Source organism: Patagioenas fasciata, chromosome 3, assembly GCF_037038585.1.
Source record: "Patagioenas fasciata isolate bPatFas1 chromosome 3, bPatFas1.hap1, whole genome shotgun sequence".
Classification (NCBI taxonomy): Eukaryota; Metazoa; Chordata; class Aves; order Columbiformes; family Columbidae; genus Patagioenas; species Patagioenas fasciata.
Window position 1 is genome coordinate 79,463,529 of NC_092522.1, and position 18,697 is coordinate 79,482,225.

Below are 18,697 nucleotides of genomic sequence, written 5' to 3' on the forward strand. Positions count from 1 at the left end.
AACCCGAAGTTCTTTTTCAAGATAAGTTATGAGACTGTCAGTGCAATTGAGTGGATATAACGGAAAAGCTTTCTATATTGTTTTTAATTTGGTCAGCTTGAGTTGACTGAAGATTGGGAAGACTAAATACTCATCCACACAAGCATGGATATGAGATACTGCAGCAATCTTTGAACTCAGGGAATGCTGTTGTACTTCATGTGGGTCCCCTTTAGAGACCTGAGTGAAATGAGTTTGGTCTTGTGACAGTTTAATCATAGGAAAGACATTATTTTGATTACATGTTGTAAAACCATTAGGTGTGACTTCATAGCACTACTGATCTTTGCTCAGAAGAATATTTGTGCAGGGTTAGCTTTGGTGCAGGGTTCTTTCATGCTCTGAAATGTGTTGAGAAGGTAATACTAGGTGTGTTTTGAAGTCAAAATCAGAAGTAAATATCAGGGTATTTAACTTTGAAATTTCAATTTCTCCATTTAAAAGAAACAGTGCAATAGGAAAACTGATGCAAAGGAACACACTGGGTTAATAGGCTTGGCTTTAGTGTGTGAGATTTGAGAAGAAATGAAAAGCAAACTGAGAAGCAGTTGTGTTGAACATTTTCATTGAAACAGTTCTTCTCTTGAAGGTGTTTTAGAAGAGGTCTTGCTAACAGAAGTAGTCTGATCCTTTTTGGAGGTGTACACGTAACACAGCCTAAGACCGTATGATTATTTTTACGTATTGAAACTTTTAAAATGACTGACTGAATGAATCTAAAAATGAGGATGTTTTTGAAACCATTATAATTGGTACACTCTGATATATGTCAGAGAGAGCTGTGGTGAAAAAATTTCACAAGTGTTTTAAAGAAGCTGTAAGGCATCTATTTTCATAAATCATTATTTAATTGTTACGCATTCTGAGCTCTGCAAGATTAGCAGTGGCAATGTGTAGATGTTGCTACCTCGAAGCAGACCCATCTTGAGAAATAAGTTGCAGCACCACAGTGTTTTTCAATTTCATGTATGAATGTGAACTGACTTAATGTCCTTACATTGGTACTTGCCAAAGGATCAGCTAATTGAAGTTTATCTCAAAGGTGTACATTGAAGATCAGCAGAAATAACTTACTGCTAGGGCAGTATTATTTGAAAAGATGTTGTAATTTAATTTTTGAAAATACAACACCTTGAATTAAGCGCCTGCTTAATCTCTTCCTGGTTTTGATGTAATCTGAAAGTTTATTTAAATAAACCCCTCTTAATCCTCAAAGTCAAAACATAACTGAAATCACAGAATGGTTGGGGTTGGAAGGGACCTTCGGAGATCATGTAGTCCAACCCACCTGCTAAAGCAGGTACACCTGCTTTAGCAAAGTATGTCAAAATATTGAAGACATTTTCATGTGTTACAGTTTTTTACAGATAAATAGTCTAGGTGTGGGATTCCTACCTGGATTGTTCTTTCCATTTGTGTGTAGTTATTCTTCAAAGAGCCATAATTTTTATTTGGCTTAATTGAGCAGTATTAGATTTTTCTGGGGTTTAACTTTTGCGGTCATGGCTTTCTTCTTTCTTTTACCAAAGCATGCAGTCAACAACAGATAGCTCTAGAACATCTGTAAAGAGTGTTTAGAGTTAGAAACATGAAAAGTTTATTTGTGGTCAGAAGTTTAAAAGTTGACAGAAACTTGTGATTTACCTCCTCTGTTATTCATGCAGACCAAGTAATAAACACCATTTGCATTAAAGGAACAGTTTATTCATTTGTACTTCTGGTATGCAATAAAATAACATGCATTTATATTTCTAGTAAAGCTGAAATGCAGTTGCCTTAAATAGTTGTAGAAGGACGAGGTTGAGCAGAGTACTAAGGTATGAGAATTGTGAGAAGCCGTAGTCTGGGAAGTTGCTTTTGTTACGCAGGTGTGGCCTTATGGGAAGGAGGGAACCTTTGTCCCATCCTGTCAAATTCACCTTACGCAGCTCTGCAGCATGCTTAGCACTATCCAGCATGGTAACCAGCTCTCCAGGTTTTGGGCAAGAGATAGGAGGTGGTAAACTGCTCTGGAAATAGTAGCAGGAAAGAGGAACTCAGGTGTGCCAGGGGAAAGGCCTCTGCCTCTGCTGAAGCCCTTATCTGCTGGAGCCTGCCTCTCCATCCATGACCTGATATAGAGGAGGAGAGACTGCATCTGTTCTTGTATAACTGTCAGCGCAAAATTGCGTCAGGCGAAGTGAAAAGGCATTGTTTTTCTTTGTAGAATGTGGATATATTGTGGAACTTCTAGGAGACATTGTGGAAGCTGGAAGTATAAATGAGGGGGTTTAAAATTAATCTGTTTTGAAAAAAAGACTGCTGGTAGTAACTAAACATAAATATATGGATGTTTCCCTTGCTGTTGGATGTGTTCCTTATGGTTTTTAATGCCATATAATTGATACAATGTTTGACAAACATTGCCTAATGCAATCAGACTGTCACAGTATAAACTGATGTTTTGTGAACTGGAACTGATAGATAAATATGGGTGGAACGAAGTTATGAAACCAGACTGTTGAAATTACCTGTGATGTTTTTGAAACAGTTTTATGTGAGAGGGCGTTTAGTGCTCCTGTCTGTACAGATGATACCTGCTTCTTTATGACCAAGTGCTGCAAGTGCCTTACTGGTATGTGAAACAGAACTAGTACTACTTGAGCTTTCTAAGAAGATCAAAGTGAATCCTTAATAACTTCTCTTTCAAAGATACAGAACATGGATGGAGTAAGACATCACCAAGAAGAGGACTTGAATTAAAGCAGCATATGGGATCTGTTAAAACTTTCTGCAAATCTCGTAGCTGTGTAACCAAGGGTGGCTACCAGCTTGTTTACAATTGTCTCGTTCTCCAAGCAACTGAATAAAGTTATTTACCTTTCACAGAATCACAGAATGTTAGGGGTTGGAAGTGACCTCAAAAGATCATCCAGTCCAATCCCCCTGCCGGAGCAGGCACACCGAGATGAGGTCACACAGGAATGTGTCCAGGCAGGTTTTGAATGTTTCCAGAGAAGGAGACTCCACAACCCCCTGGGCAGCCTGTTCCAGTGCTCTGTTACCCTCACTGTGAAGAAGTTTCTTCTCAAATTTAAGTGGAACCTCTTGTGTTCCAGTTTGAACCCATTACCCCTTGTGTTTGATCACTATTTCTTCAAGTAGAAAGAAGGCAAGTAGAATTTAAAACAAATCCCATGCATACATGTTCTATATTCAAGTAGAGAATTTATTCTGTGCCCTAGTTTATAAATCAGTGGGGATGCCATACTTTCTGTTGGTAGTCTCATGTAGATGAAACTGTTTCATATGCTTCTTGTAGGCACAGCAGTGTTGTTTTCTAGGTTATTGCTTTCATGTTTAGGTTTTGCAGCTTGTGCTCACAGTACTGCATAGAAATGTGCCAGTGTTTTTCTTCTACAGAAAAAAGTAGACAGCACTGAGGTTGTGGGAGTGCTTTCCAGTCTTCCACAGTGTTATTCGCTAGAAACTGGGAAAATTAATCCTGTCACACCTTTGTACTAGCATGGCTAGGTTATTTCTACTAGTTTAGCTAGCTCTGACCAGTTTTAAGCATCTCCTTCCTATTCTGCAGACCACGCTGTGTATGTTTTCTGAAACACATCCCCAGGGAGTAACATTCCCTATAATTTGAAGTTCATTTGAAGTTAGTCAGCAGGGAGATGCCTACCTGTACAAAGAGGAATGTCCAAAAAAAGACCCTGCAGTTCAATATTTAGACGTACGTGTGACAAAACAGTTGTAACAAAACTTATTGTTTTCATGAGTATAACTAAAACTTCAACTTCTATTGTGAAAGTCAGTTTCTAGGTTCCCATATTACTAGGAATTAGGTACATCCCACTATTTCATCTCTTTTTTTGAGGCTTGCCAATGTCTCGCTTTGAATTCTTGTATATAAAGAGCTTTTTTGATCCTGAAGTATGCTACTTCTGACTGCTATTTTCTTCTGGATTGATTACCAGATTTTACTTTCTTTATTTGAGCAAGTTAGTTAAACTTCTAAAAGTATTTTACAAGCCTATACAGATGTCAGTTGGCAAGTAAAAATCCCAGCAATGTTTTCCATTCATCTTGGGCCCAATTATACTGAGGCACTCAGCTTTGTTGTAGGAGAAAGGGAGTGAGGTCTGCCCTAGAAGAACTTTCCTTTCTGTTCTGTCCTCTTTCATGTCTTTATACTTGGCCATCCTCATATGAGAAACAAGCTTTATCTCTGTCCTTAAATTTCTAGGTAGATCAGTCTTAAGTAATAATAGCACTCCCTTTGGGAGTTCAACACCAATCTGTGGATACCTCAGTGGAAAAGATATTAGCATCTTCTCTTCCCTTTATACTTCTGTTTTTGGAAGACACTCATCCTTGTGATCTACGGTTTCCAGAGTCTGGCTTCATTGTCATAAGGAGGAACCACTATATGAGATTCCATTATTTAATTTCCAGTTCTTTTCAATAACCTGATGAGGAGGGGACTGTTGTTCTTGTCCTCAGAATTTCCTTAAAGTAGGGCAATCCCCAGCTCCCTTTCATGTTGCTATCTACTAGTGGTTCTTGAATATTTAGAGTTTCTGTAGTTTGAAGCAGTCTTCACTATTTTTCCTGGTATTATGTGGAGAAGGGAAGGTATGGGTTTTTCCAGCATTGTATTGTTCCTACTGTGACATGTTAACTATGTTGTAAAACCCTTTGAAAAATATCCCATTATAGGTGCTTGTATTTCCAAAATTATTTTGACAGCCCCTCACAAAAGCTTTTTTGAAAAGCCAGTTTGTAATGGATTAAGAGGAAAGGTCCTCTTGTGAAATAACAGATGAGAATTAAAGTATAAAAATAAGTGGCAAGCCCATGTTAAAAAGCGGAGTACTGATGATGCTGCTCTGGTTTGGTTCTGGGAGTTTGTGCCGTTCAGCAAAATCATAAGCAACTGTGAAAACAAGATGAATAAGGAGGGGATGAAACATGGCAGGTTTTTAAACTTTTGAAAACTAAAGACAACTAATTTGTGACAGTGAAAGCTTGTATTGTGAAATGGCAAATGATACTAAGTGTTAGAAAAATCAGAACAACAACCCTAACTGTATACCTCTACAGTGCTGAACTTCTAGTGAGCTAATTTCCAGTTTTGATTTTTTTTTTATTTTTTTTTTTTTAACCTGAACAAGATTTGCTACTGTATTTCCTTAATAAATGAGCTAGGAAAGGTAGCTGTCGTTTACTGAGGGAAAGAAAGTTACCCAAGGAGTGGCAATGCTGAATGCAGTGCACCAGCTCCAACCAAAGAAAAGGGGGATGGAATCAAGTAAGGCCCATGAGCTAGTAGTAGGCACGTGTATTAGGTAAAGTTGGAATTCACAAGGACTTCCGGTATATTTGAGAAAAATGTTTGTAAATGGCACGTATGCTGTAGTTCATGTGTGCTATAGTGGATGATGATACTTGGAGGAAGCCTTTTTTGATGGCTTCCTTAGAAATGGGTGCTAAGGTGCCATTGAGAGCCAATAAGAGTTGAGTGCTTGTCACTTAATTCTCCCACTTTGCTCCCGTTCATTGCCAGAGAATTGAACATGTGCTTGAAAACATGATAAAACTAATTTCCTGAATTTTGGTTTTAAGGACCTAAATACATCCACTGATGTATTTAAATGTATTTATCAAGTTTAGGTTGGGTAATTTGGAGTAATTTGTGGTTTTACGGAAAATTGTTCAACTTTTGTTTTTTAGTGCAAAACCTTTCTTGTCAGCAGACTGAATGGTTGTTACCTTCCTCCATAAGCAGAGGATTCCAGTGTGCTTCTTTTGTCTGAATATAAGCCTAATAAAATTATCATTTCTTCATCTTCTAAGGTGTGTGATACATTTATTTCTCTTGATCTGTGTTTTTTTCTTTGTAGAATTTTCCAGAAAAGGATATTCTACACTGCCATTCTAAGGATGTGATTGAAGCTCATTTTATGGCTTGTATAAAAGAAGCAGATGCTTTAAAGCACAAAAGTCAAGTCATCAATGAGATGCAAAAAAAGGATCATAAGCAACTGTGGATGGGATTACAGAATGGTAACTTTGATGCATCAAGTATTGATTATATTTAGGTCTAGCATGCTAATAAATAATTTTCTTCAAATTTTAGTCATGTACAGGGTATAAAATATCACTTCAGATTTTTAGTCTAATGTCATAGAAAAGATCCATTGTTTTAAAAAAAGTCACCATTTATGTGATAATCCAGTGTGGCTTGAAAAAACTGAATCGGGTCATGACTCTGTTTTAGCAAACTGTACTAACAACAAAACATAATAGGTAAATATTGTGTCCTGTACCTTTGTGCCACTAATGATCTTTATTTGGGAAACACCTGAGGTACAAGTGTTGTTCAGTATTAACTGTCTTGGACTGGACAGTAAAAAAGGTTGTCTCCTCTAGTTTATGTTAAGGATTGTCACTGATAAACAATACAGGTAAACTTTTTAAAAGTCTCCGAGTAGATTAATAATTTTACTTTTCCTTCTGCCATATTTTTTTATTGCTGATATTGCTGTGGCTTTCACAAATATTTTTGTTTAGATAAGTGTTGACTTGAAAAAGTCAGCAAAATAATTCAGAACAGGATATTCTAAAATAATTAGTGTTCTTACTTTGCACAGGTGTCATGAATTTGTAGTGCAGTGCAAAATATAACTTCTTTTGTTTTTAGTGTCTCCTCTTTCTTATTATGGTTCTTAGAGGCCCGTAAGTCGAAAAGCTTTGTAAGTGTTTTAGAAACTGCTAACTGAAATGGGTGGTAATGCAACTTTCAATGCACCTTCCTCATCTCCCGAAGTTGTCATTATATTATTACTGGTAAATTTATTTTATGGAAGCTGTAAGAATGAGGGTGTTTATTCTGTGTTGAGATACAAAATATTGAACACTTTGAATTAACATCTTCCCATAGGTTTATAGGAAAAATTAAAAGAAACAGGAGAAGCCTTGAATGCAAAAAGACCTGAGGCATGTGTTTGCTTTAGACAGTGAGGTTCCGAATTAGTTTGGGTTTAGTGTGTGTATTTAATGACTGTGTGGGTTTCCTATTTTTTTTATTGTTTAGTGGTACTGCCTTTCATAGTCAAGGTATTCCTGTAATAATTTTGAAGGTTGAATGCTTATTAGAAACTCTGGTTTCTATTTTTTTAATTAGGGGAGAGTTAGAAATTGATGTATTATCTTAGTTTGCCATTTGAGTGGTAAGATCTTGAGGGATGCAGTACATACCTGCGAAGTTTACGAGGTAAGAAATTGCACTTTATCTGGTTCCATTCAAAGTGCTTCTTGAGAGATTCCATTTTGTATAGATTAGTCAGCAGACTGACTGTAATATATTCACTTTTGTGAGTTAGCAGTAAATAAAGAGTTTTGATCCGCTGGAAGCCAGAATCTGTATAAATACAGATGCTTACATTGTTATTATACAACTCAGTTTAAACTGCAATTTTAATAATTCTTTGAAAAAAGTATTCTGCTGTAGCAGTATGTGTCTTGCAAGCAGTTTAGTTCAAGAGAAAAGGAAAATGCTGTGCCAGCATAATTTTGATTTCTTTCAAGAATTATTAGCTTTATTGCAGAAAGAAATCCTGTCCCTTAGTCCTCGTGCTCAAGTATCCCAGCAGCACACTTTATGCACTCTTTTTATTAATGCTATTTAAAATTAAAGCAAAAATTCCTCTAACATGAGTTATCTTCGCATCATAACTCATTATACACATAACAATGGCAGAAAAGTTGACTACATAATGAAATGGCATGAGTTAAGGTTCTTTTCTTAACCAGAGGTTCTAGAACCTCAATACCCTCGATATGCAGGGTAATAGAACAGATACGTTGTGTGTTCTTTTTGTGCTCATCTTAGGGTCTATTTTTAGTTGATTATTTGTCTAAGAGTATCTTCAGTAGGGAAACCAGAATTTTACTGTTTTGCTTTGCTTTGTAAGAACAGTGGTTGCCTAGCAAGGTTGATGTCAAGGAGGTTTTGCTGTACTTAATGAGAAATTGCACCTGTGGAATCTGACACCTAAATGAGAAGTTTAAACAATCTTTTGAATACTTTCAAATGCTAATTTTAATTTCTCAGCTCTTCATAAAAGAGAAACAAGAAAAGCTTGTGAAACCAAGAAAACTCTTTTTAAGCATGTTGTATCTTTCAGTGTGTTTTTATAGGCTTTCGTTTGAGATGTAATAATTTTAAACCTCTTTGTGAGACAGAATGAATGACCACAAAAAAGAAAAGAAAGTAGCATTTGTGATAACTGCCTTGTAAGCGGTGATACATCTGCAGGCTTTTTTTTTCTGTGAAACTTCAAACAATTTTCTTCAGTTCTTAAATATAGGAAGTGTTATTTGTTTGAGTGATAGCAATACTTACAGAATATGTATTAAACTTACGATTTTGGAAAACAAAATCCAGTTTTGCTTGTTTGGAGAAATGTAACTACCAGTTGCAAGTGTGATTTATTGTCAATATTTATGCTGAGAAGGAAGTACTTGAACAGGTAGTGTGAGAAACTTACAGTTGCCTGTAGATGGCTTTTAGGGGAAAAGCTGTAACAGTGAATTTGTGGCAAAATCTTGTGCTGGTAACAGCTGGTAGGTGTTCATGACAACCTTTACATCCCTCCTCCCACCACTTCTGCTGTTGTGTTAATCTGCTACCAAGTCAGGAAGGTAAACATGCTTTTCTGTCCGTTGCTTGTGCTGTGGTTTCTCTTGTTCTTCAGGCTTCATTTAGCCAGCTTTTGTCCATAAACCAGATATTTCTTAGCTAGACCACTTATTTGGAATGGGTACATTGATGTTGCCCTAATTTTGACCAGTGTTGTGGATGTCTGACTGTGGTAGGGAAGCGATACAGTCAGGCTGTACAGCTATACTGACCTCTGTTCCCTAGTACAAATTGTTAAAATATTGTGATCAGAATTGATGGAAAGTGTTACTACTGTTGTTGCTTTAATAGTATTATGGCCATTTTTATCATGGGTAAAAAGGATTTTCAAGTGGGTATTTTTTTTCTTCTTGCCTTTCGTATGGAAGAATAAAGACTTTCAGCTTGGAAACATTAAAACTCTGTGGGCCTAGTGATGACTCAGGATCAAACGAATGAAATCTCAACTGATTTTAGGGAGAGAGCTGTATTTTTTGCATGGTTCAAAGACTTAATATCTATAACTTCAGCATATAATGGTTCTGATAAAGGAAGAGGGTTTGGATTCAACACAGCTGCTTTGCATCAGTTGTGGAGAGACATAAGCAACTATGCCATGAAATTTTCACAGGCATCCTTTATAACTGGTGAAGACTAGACTTAGTATTTCTGATATGAGTGGGGGAAATAAACAGTAAAAACCCGTAGCCATTTTTAAGGCTTCTTTATGTATTATAAAATATAATGAAGTCATTATTTTACTGAAAATATTATGGAAAAAGAATGTAATGCTCATTATTATGAGAGGGCTTACCAAAAGTTCAATGGCCATATTGAGTTGTTCTTATTAAAGGAGAAAAATCCTGTGGACATTCAGAGTATGCAATATTTTATCTTTTAATGCATGTCATCTCTTTCTTGTCTTACTGACAGAATCAGGCCTATGTTTTCTTGTATTTCTTTCTAAATCATATATATTCCAGTTCTGGGGGTTTGAGGGTCAGAAGTAATTTTTTTTTCTGGGTTATGACATTCCTGTTTAGAAATGTTTGAACTGCCAAAAAGAAATAGTGTCACACATTATCAGCATCTCTTCTGTGCTGTGTGCACATGGCCCGCTCAGGTTTGCTGTGTATGTTTCCTGCTCGTTATAGAGAACTGCTGGAAGCACCTCTGTTCAGTTCCTCAGTCTGAGATTATGAATGTGCTTTGGTAGCTGAACAAATCTCTGTAATCTCAACTGGTCATTTGAAACATAAATTAGGCAATACGTCCTTAAAAATTTTCAGGAATTTCAAAGGAGAATGAATGAACAAGCCAACTTTTTCTTTAAATCACAAAGCCATCTTTTTTTCTTCTTCCCTATATCCCTAACAAAATCTCTGGAGATCTGATGAAGTGTGAAGAAAGACTAAACAATTCTTTTGAGCTTTGAAAATGTGTATATTGGTTTAAAATTATTAGATTAAAAAAAAAAAGTCATTGCCTTCCTGAAGTTAAGATAGCATGGCATACACCAAACGCTGTGGTTGCTGATATTATGGAACCAGGGGGGTGCGGTACAGATTCAAACAGCTCCGCACAGCCAGCCCAGCACTGTTCTGTTGCTGGCTGGGCTCAGACAGGCTGGGCCTGCAGGATGAACCAGCTACACCGGAGCAGACCTTCCCAGGGAGTTTTTTTTTTGTGGTGGTGGTGGTTTTTGTTTGGGGTTTGGTTGTGGTTTTTCTTCTGATCATGGACTGTAACCTAGGCTCCAGTGTGAGTTCTGAAATGTTTACTGGCTTGTCACCCTTTCTGCACAAATGACTAGACTCAGGCTCCACCTGTGTGGGTGCAGCATCATGACTCTAAACTGCTGTCCCCACAAACTGGCTTTTACCCTGGCTTTTACTCTTCTGCGCTGGCCTGATGCCCACCTGTGTGGCTGCCCTTTGTCACAGTGCAAAGGTGGGGGTTGGTGGCAGCCCAAATTCCCTCTGTGGCTTTCTTTTGCAGAGCTGCTGGGCTGGTGAGGCCAGGGAGAATCTGTGGCTCTCCCAGAAGAGCATGAACTTTGTGAAGGCAGAAAAGGGAGGAAAGCAAAAGGCAACCCAGTGCCCACAATGCTCCTTTATACTGAAGTCTCCACTGTGAGAGGATGTTGACCAGAGTTAGGCAGACAGAGACAGATAGAGAAGCTTTCTAGTGTTTTTACCATCTCATGTTAGATGTCCATGTGTCTAATGAAAACAGCTAAACACTGAGGGAGGAAGCTTGGAGGTCTCTGCATCTTTGACATGGGTAATCTGCCAACCATGTAATCCGTTCATATATATTGGAAAGTTTGAATTTATATACCTGTTTCAGTTTCAAGAACTTTGTGTTTTATCCTCACTTTGACTTTCTTCCTCCTGGAATGACACCATTTCTTCAGAAATACAGCCACCTTCCAGACTTGCTACTGAAACAGGTGTGCCTTTCATCTTCAACCCAAATCACAAATATGCTGGTTCTGTACCTTCACTGCTTCTGTCTTCAGAAGTTTTTTCAGATGTTTGCTAGACTTAGATTCAGATTGAGAGTATCTTTGACTGCATTTCTCTAAATCTATTTTTCTTAGGTGTAAGTGATGCAGAACTTTTTTTTGCTGCCTCCTGCTTTCCTTCCTCCCTTCCCCCTCAAAATGTCATTTCCTGAAAGACATGTAAGGTCTAACTAAATTTCAAAGTAAAAACCAGACTTTATTTTTCAGATTAACTTTCTTCAGTTGTTGAGGAGTTTTTGCTTTGCAGTTTGAAGCGCTTCTAAGTTGCTTTCTGCTAGTAAACTCCTGAATTTGACAGATGCATTAATATAAAGGTTCTTTAACTTTTTAGAACAGCTGTGTTTTAGAAAAAGTATAGTACGGAGAAAGCAAAGTAGGTTAGCAAGTTATACAGAGATATGCTTCTCTGCTCTACTATCATGTATATAAATGGAGCATAATCAGAGGCATAGTGGGCATTAAAATATCCAGGCTATCTAGACTTGGAGCAGAGAACTGGAGGATGGGTAGAATTGTCTCTTCCCTTTGACTTACCCAGGGAAGTCTGTAACAAGACCTGCTGCTCTGTTCTTACACAAGCTGTGGGTTCTGTGTTTCAAAAATGGATTACATGTTTTTGTTGAACAGTCAGCAGAGCTTTCTTTGTAGCTTAAGTGACATTAGCAACAGAGATCTCCTGCTTTTAGGCTACACAGAAAGCTTGAATTTGGTAGGATATAAGTGTTTGCATATTTGAATACAGAAAAGTAGTCCATCTTGATGATTGCCTTCCCCTGAACCTTTTCCAGATAAATTGATGACCTAGAAATGAAGGGAGGTGGTGTTAAGGAAATAGTGTACTTAAAGTGAAACTTTGTTTTGTGATTACATTTGATAAGAGAAAAGAATGTTGGTAAGGTATAGCTTGCTTGTGTATATTCACAGGAAACAGGGGGGAAAGGCCTTTTTGGATCTGATAATCTACTACTTTGTCATACAGTTTTCAAAATGTCCTGTTAACCTGCAAAACTAAAGTAATATACTTCTATTTCGTTATTGTCAAACTACTACTTTGCTATAAAAACTAATGAATAAATTACAGCATAGAAGTAAATGTCTTAATACACTCATCTCAAACCTAAAGGTACAGCATAAGGAGGGGGATCCTCTACTTTTTACTGGGTTGCATCTGTAGCTCAATTTATGGTGTGGCTTATGAATTAATTTTTTTTAACCTAGAATTTAGAGCTAACTGCATAAGGAAGTTTTTCCTAATTGTCCTCTGCTCTTGGAAATCTGTTACAGTGCCTATAGTCAAGCTGAGCTGATTTAATTAATTTACACAGTAATAGTACTAAAAAGGGAATGACAGACCTAGGTAGCCAACTCTGAGGCCCATACCACGTACTTGACTATTGTTAGTACTTGAGCTAGTTAGCACGATGTTTACTTCTGTAGTGATTCCGTATCTTATTTAGTGTTGACAGGCCAAGTAGAGCCTATTTGGCTTTTACTTTCAAATGTTATGTTCTTTACTGCTTTCATGTGCTATTATATAACAACATGCCGGCTGAATGCGAATTTGGAGGGTATATAAGATCAATGGGCGCATCATGCAGTCAAGATATTTCAGGTAATGAGTGTTGTATAATTACAAGGTGCAATTATGACTACTTCAGATATGTACTTTCATGTTGACTGTTGTTACTTTGTTATCTGTGACATGAAGAATATTTCCACATATTTATGTACCTAGCTTCTGTCACATTAAGTCAAAAGAATTCTAAGGTCTTATCTCTCTGTATGCAATGGTTACTCGAGTCTGAAAAGACTAGTGAACTTGTCTGCCTTCTTCAGTGGTGCATTTGTATTATATGCCATGATCTGTCAAACTAACAAAGTAACCTATGCATTTAATAGCAAGAATATTTAAACTGTGGGCAATGTGTAAAATAGGAAAGAATACAAAAATCTTAATGTTTTAATGATGCCATCCCAGTATTTCGAACTGTGTTCTCAAAAGGCTGGCACTGAGCTGTAGTAGTCAGCAGGAGTCGAATATGTATCAGAGTCTAGATAATCATAATTATCTGTGGTTTTATTGTACAAGAATAAGAACAATGAGTTTAAATGACTTAAAGTCATTTAGAGACAGGTCTTTAAATAGCTGAGAAATGCAGGTAACCACCTGTAAATACTGTTTCTGAATAGCATGGTACAGTTAGTTTTGAAGTGTTTAAAATATTTATCTTTTATCAACAAAGCTGCTTCATGCTTGAGGTATACTGCATAAAATTGAACTTTTTATAAAACTGGATAAAATTACTCTGCAGTCAGCAGAACTATGTATGCATGTAGAGTCTTGGTCTTCTTGGAGACAATGTGGAAGTAGAATTGATATTTGAGAAGACTCCTTTCTGGCTCTACCAGCCAAACACAGTGCTTGTTAAGAGCACGAGTCAGTAGAAAATATACTTGCTTTAATGTTAAGAAAATACACTTTGTGTCCTTGAGTTGCAGCTGTCACTCTCTGTAGGGTAGTTTATTATGGATATGTGATGGGTTAAACCCTTAGTGAGTTTATTTATGACTAAAAGAAAACAGTGGACAGGGGGGCTGATCTGCCATGTGAAGGGGCAGTGAGGAGCTGGAGCAGTTGTCAAGCAGGAGCCTCCTGGAGCTCACAGACACGAGTGCAAAGTCCTGCACCAGGGACAGAAATAACCCAACATGTTGGGGCAGGCTCAGGACTGACTGGGAAGCTTTGTGGAAGTGGGTAATGGTGAACAACAAGCTGAATGGAAAGTCTGTCATGTGGTGTTGTAGAGATGAAGATTGACCAGGGGGCTGCTTTAGCCCTTGCGCCCCCCAGAATCAGCCTGATGGTGAGTAATTCTTGGCTCAGTGCTCGCAAAGGTGCGCTGGGAATGCTGCGTCCTCCTTGGGACCCCAAGACAAAAGGAATGTGGGCAAACAGAAAAGGGTCTAGCTGAAGAGAGTGACAGAACTGCCCTGTTTAGCCTGAACACAAGGGGGCTGAAGATGGATCTAGCAGGTGCTTTCTACCACCTAAAAAGGAAGGCTTATAGAGCAGATGGAGTCAGACTCTGCGCACACATACCTCCATTGACAGGGGAATTGGGCAATTACAAAAAACAACAACAAGAAAATCCCCTCAAAAAATGGTTAAATGTTGTGACAGAAGGAAATCCGATGGGCCATTAGTTGTTTGAGTGGAAACCTGTGGAGAAGGTCAAAACTTGACTAGGCAAGGCCTTGAGCAAACTTATTTAACTTTGTGTAGACAGCTCTTTTTTTCTTTTTTTTTTTTTTTTTTTTTTTTCAGGGCCAGAGCTTTTATTCTGAAGCTTGCTCTTCAAAGGCACTTCCAATCTTAAGTCTTCCTATGGTTCTGATACATCACTTGAAGAGCCTTTGGCCTCTTAGCTAATGCTATGGTTGATTTTGCCAAAGTACTTCTAGCTGTGCGTGATTTGTGGTTCATACAGTTATTAGACAGTGGTGAACCACTGAGAGTAGACAAAAGGGTTTATTTTTTAAAATTGAGGATTGGACACATTTTTATGCGAGCTGCAGAGAGCTACAGATACAATTCCATTCCAACAATTTTGTCTTTAGATTTATATAATTAGATGGCTTTAAGAAGAAACCGCGAGTAGTCCAGACAAAAAAAATCTTGTGTATATGCTACCCTGAGGGCTATACCTGTTTGTTTACTTTTTTGACTTTCTAAAAAGATACTAGAAGATAAAAAACATGAATTACCATTTTCTTTTTTAATTTGAACAATCTTGAGTTTCAAAGAACAACTGTAAGACACTAGCACGAAAGAAACTAATTTTTCAGGTTATCTGAACAGCATTGTCCCCAGGTCTCAGTCTGAGAAAGAAGCCCAGCCTTGAAAATTTCAGCCTGGACTAATCCTTAGTTGAAACTGTGTAGTATAAATAGACAGTAAGTGCTGAACCTTTTAACAACAAGCTGCTAACAACTAACAACAAGTTACAACTTTTTAATGTAACAGTTATAAATTTGTTTTAATTTCAGTGGTTGCTGAAGGGTCTCCAGTCTTGCTTAATGGAGGAAACAACAATTCTTCAAGTGTTTCCCTGTAACAGTCTTTCTTTAAACTGTTTTAAAGGACTCTTTAAAAACATGAACAAGTTCAATGATAGGTTTCTGAACATTAAATGCATAATATGGCATACTCTAGCTGTGAATTTATGTTTGAGGTTTAATTTGGTGCTTGCTTAATTTGTCTGCTGAGATTATTGTTATGGATGACATTAAGTCCGTGTAATTTTGCCAAGTCTTGCTATTTCCGTATATTTAAATACGTGTTTTCAAAGCTGTTTTTAGTTTCTGTGCATCTCTGTAGTACTGAAGGCTAATAATGTCTGTCTGGTGTTTGGACATGTGGTGACTGCATTTCTAATAAATGACTATAAGTGCCTTAGCTGATAGATTTATTTATTTATTTATTTTCAACTGGATTTCTCCTCCATTGTTTGGTTAGTAGCTTCCTGATCTTTGACATAAAATGCAGGGAGAAAAGGTTTTATATTTCACTTTAGGCAAAGTTATATAGCAACTATTCCCACTTATTTAAGGAATAAGATCAATAGAGTCATCTGAAACTTTCATACTGTCACCAATCTGACTTCTGTTTGAATCTTGTTGCCATTAATTTTAATATTGTAATTCAGATATGAAAATCTGCCTTTTGCAAGTATTGGGTTTTGCTAATACAGAAACTCTTTTAACACATTGGTCAAGCACTTTCTTAAAAACAGATGGATTGTGGAAAACAAAAATAATCAGATTTGACTGTTACGGGAGTTTAAATATCACGTAAACTGCATAAGCTTTTCACGAGGGAGGGAGATGAGCGTGTAAAGTGCTTTTGCTGATGGGTACAGAACTCTTCCTTATTTACTGGCTTGATGAAAACGCAGTTTTGTTTTGATTGTCAAATTTCCGGCCAGCACCTTCTGTCTTTAAGTCCTGTCTAGCCAAAGCACTAATTAGTTCTTATAGCTTGTTGTCGCATTAATAGCTTCCTTAAGTCTGTTTTGCATAAATAGGAGACACTGATACACAGAAATGAGCAAATGATGAGTTCATTTGCTTATCTTTTCAAGAGGATTGGAGGGGAGTGTTGGATGATGTTCTTTTTGGGTTTGGTTTTTTTTTTCCTGTTTTAAGCTTTGAGTCTTAAGGGTTCTGCAAAATTAGGTGGGATTATTTATTTATTTATTTATTTTGGCGCTTTAGGATTCTGGCATTTAGCCAGTGCTTCTGGTATATATACCAGTGCAAACTGGATAGCCTTTTCCTGCTACTTCCTTTAAAAAATTTGTGTTAATTTTCTTACACCAAACTCAGTTTCTTGTAGTAAAAATGTTGTATCCATGCAAAGATGCTTGGAGGACAGCAGGGTAAGATTATGAGGATGAATTAGCTTTGGGCAGTCTGTAGATGTCTTCAGACAGTGCTGTACATGTGGTGGAGATGTGTCTTAAGATGTCTGACTCCATTATGTCTGGCTAATTTACTAGAAAATTAATTCCCAGAGATATCAGGTGGATTGACAGAACATACTTGATTACAAAATGCAACAAGTTCATCATTCAACTGTTGCAGATTTATTGCTGTTAAATTTAGAAACTACAGAAACTATTAGAAATTTAAATATCTTGATAGAACAATAGGTTGTCTTGAATGTTGACTGTGTTTAGAGAATAATCTGAAGTACAAATTTGTAAATTTACCTGCCTTAAATAAGATTACTTATATGATTTCTGAGGTGAGGAAGCTGGAATGAAGAACTCTACGTTACTACTGTTTAACTCTTTTTGTCCTTCAAAGGTTCATGTGTGCCATGTATGCCACAAGGGACAATACAATTAAGTTTCTGTTTAAGTCTCTTACTTGTTCAGAATTTCTTATTCTTCCATATGATATGTTGCTCACCCCTGTATAACTTTGAAGACTGTAAGCTGTTTACCCAACTTTCCTAGTTACCGTAATCTGAGCATTAAACAAGTAAATGAAATTAATGTTAGTTTTATTTTTGAGATAGGATGTTTCCAAATATGTAGATTCCTTATTTAAGCATCTGCTGAAGCTCACTAGCTTAAGTAGATCTTGATTGTTTTGTGTATCATCACCATAGTTATAGTAGTTTTATCAAGTGAGTTTATAGTCAGAAGTGGTAATTGAAGCATAAATTGATTAATGGCCATTATAGGTTGTATGTTCACACCATCTGTAGTGAAAACTGCAAGCTGTTCTCAGCGCTGTCTTCAAGGATGAAGGAAGCACGCTAAGTCTTCACCTTCCCCTGACAGAGCTGGTGAGGAGGATGCAGCCGTTCTTCATGTCAGACATTGCAGGAGTAAACCTCTGACTCTGTAGGCTGGGCTTCCAAAATCCAGCCTTGCTGGAGAAGAGTTGACTCCAGGGTTGTCATTGTCACTGCCACCTGCTGAGTTTCCCAACTGGTGAGCTGTGGGGTGGATAGCACCCTATTACGGGGTAGTCCAGGCAGCTCCTGGTCTTGGGCAGGTGCCTGCACAGTGGTGCTGGCTGCAGTACAGGTAAGTGCTTGTCAAGAGGCACTTGCTGCTAATGGGGAAACAAGGGTGTGAAAGTGCTTTCTCAGATAAGTATCAGGAAATGCTCCTGCAGAATACCTGGCAGGAGTTTATGGCTTCTTGGAAATTCCTGCCTTGCACGACAGTCAGTCAGGACAAGCAGCGTGCTGCAAACCCTGCAATATATATTAACTATGTCTTTTAGTGCACTGACAGACATCTGTGCTGAATGCTGGAGTGAAGCAGATCTCAGACTGTTCTGCAATTGCTTTAATTGCTATCAGCAGCTTTAGAATTGGGAAGAACCTTTTTTCAGCTAATAGATTTCTGAATTTTACCTTACTTCAGGTGGGCTGAATTCTGTGACAGTTACACCACCACACCTCCTGAGATTTGGCTGAACATTGTGCCGAGGAGGGAAAATTGGAGGCTCTCTGTTCTTTCTGTAGAGATGTCCACTGATTTTGATGTCTTGTGGAGTGTGGGCCTACAAGGAAATTTACCCCTTGCTCTTCTTCTTAAGCTGCCTTCTCCAGTAAGGCTATAGCAGCAGCTTTATTCATCTTAGGTCTTCATGTTCCTGTCACTTTTGGTCTTATTGTTTGCTTGATTTAAATAACTGATTTGCATGTATAAAAGCCCTTACTGCTGTAGATCTATGCTGTCCTTAATACAGTTTGAGTGCAATAAACTATTCAGTTCTTGTAATGTTTAAATATGATCAAATGGTGTGCTGCCTCAGGATGCATTACTAAACCCAGTTACTTGGATAATAATAACAAAAGTTTGTTTGAAACACATTTCTATTTTCTGGTTGTGTCATGTAGCTGGAAGTGTATTTTCTGACTGTGTCATACATTGTTG

At 37.5% G+C, this 18,697-nt stretch overlaps 1 protein-coding gene across 4 annotated transcripts in view; it reads left to right on the forward strand.

The window, feature by feature from the left end:
- ATG5 (autophagy related 5) overlaps positions 1-18,697 on the forward strand; it is a 78,406-nt gene that overhangs the window by 15,504 nt on the left and 44,205 nt on the right. For all 4 annotated transcript variants that reach the window (XM_065835114.2, XM_071806677.1, XM_071806678.1 and 1 more), the window contains one exon: positions 5,931-6,093. In XM_065835114.2, coding sequence (XP_065691186.1) covers positions 5,931-6,093 — 163 coding nt within the window. The remainder of the gene's footprint in view (positions 1-5,930; positions 6,094-18,697) is intronic.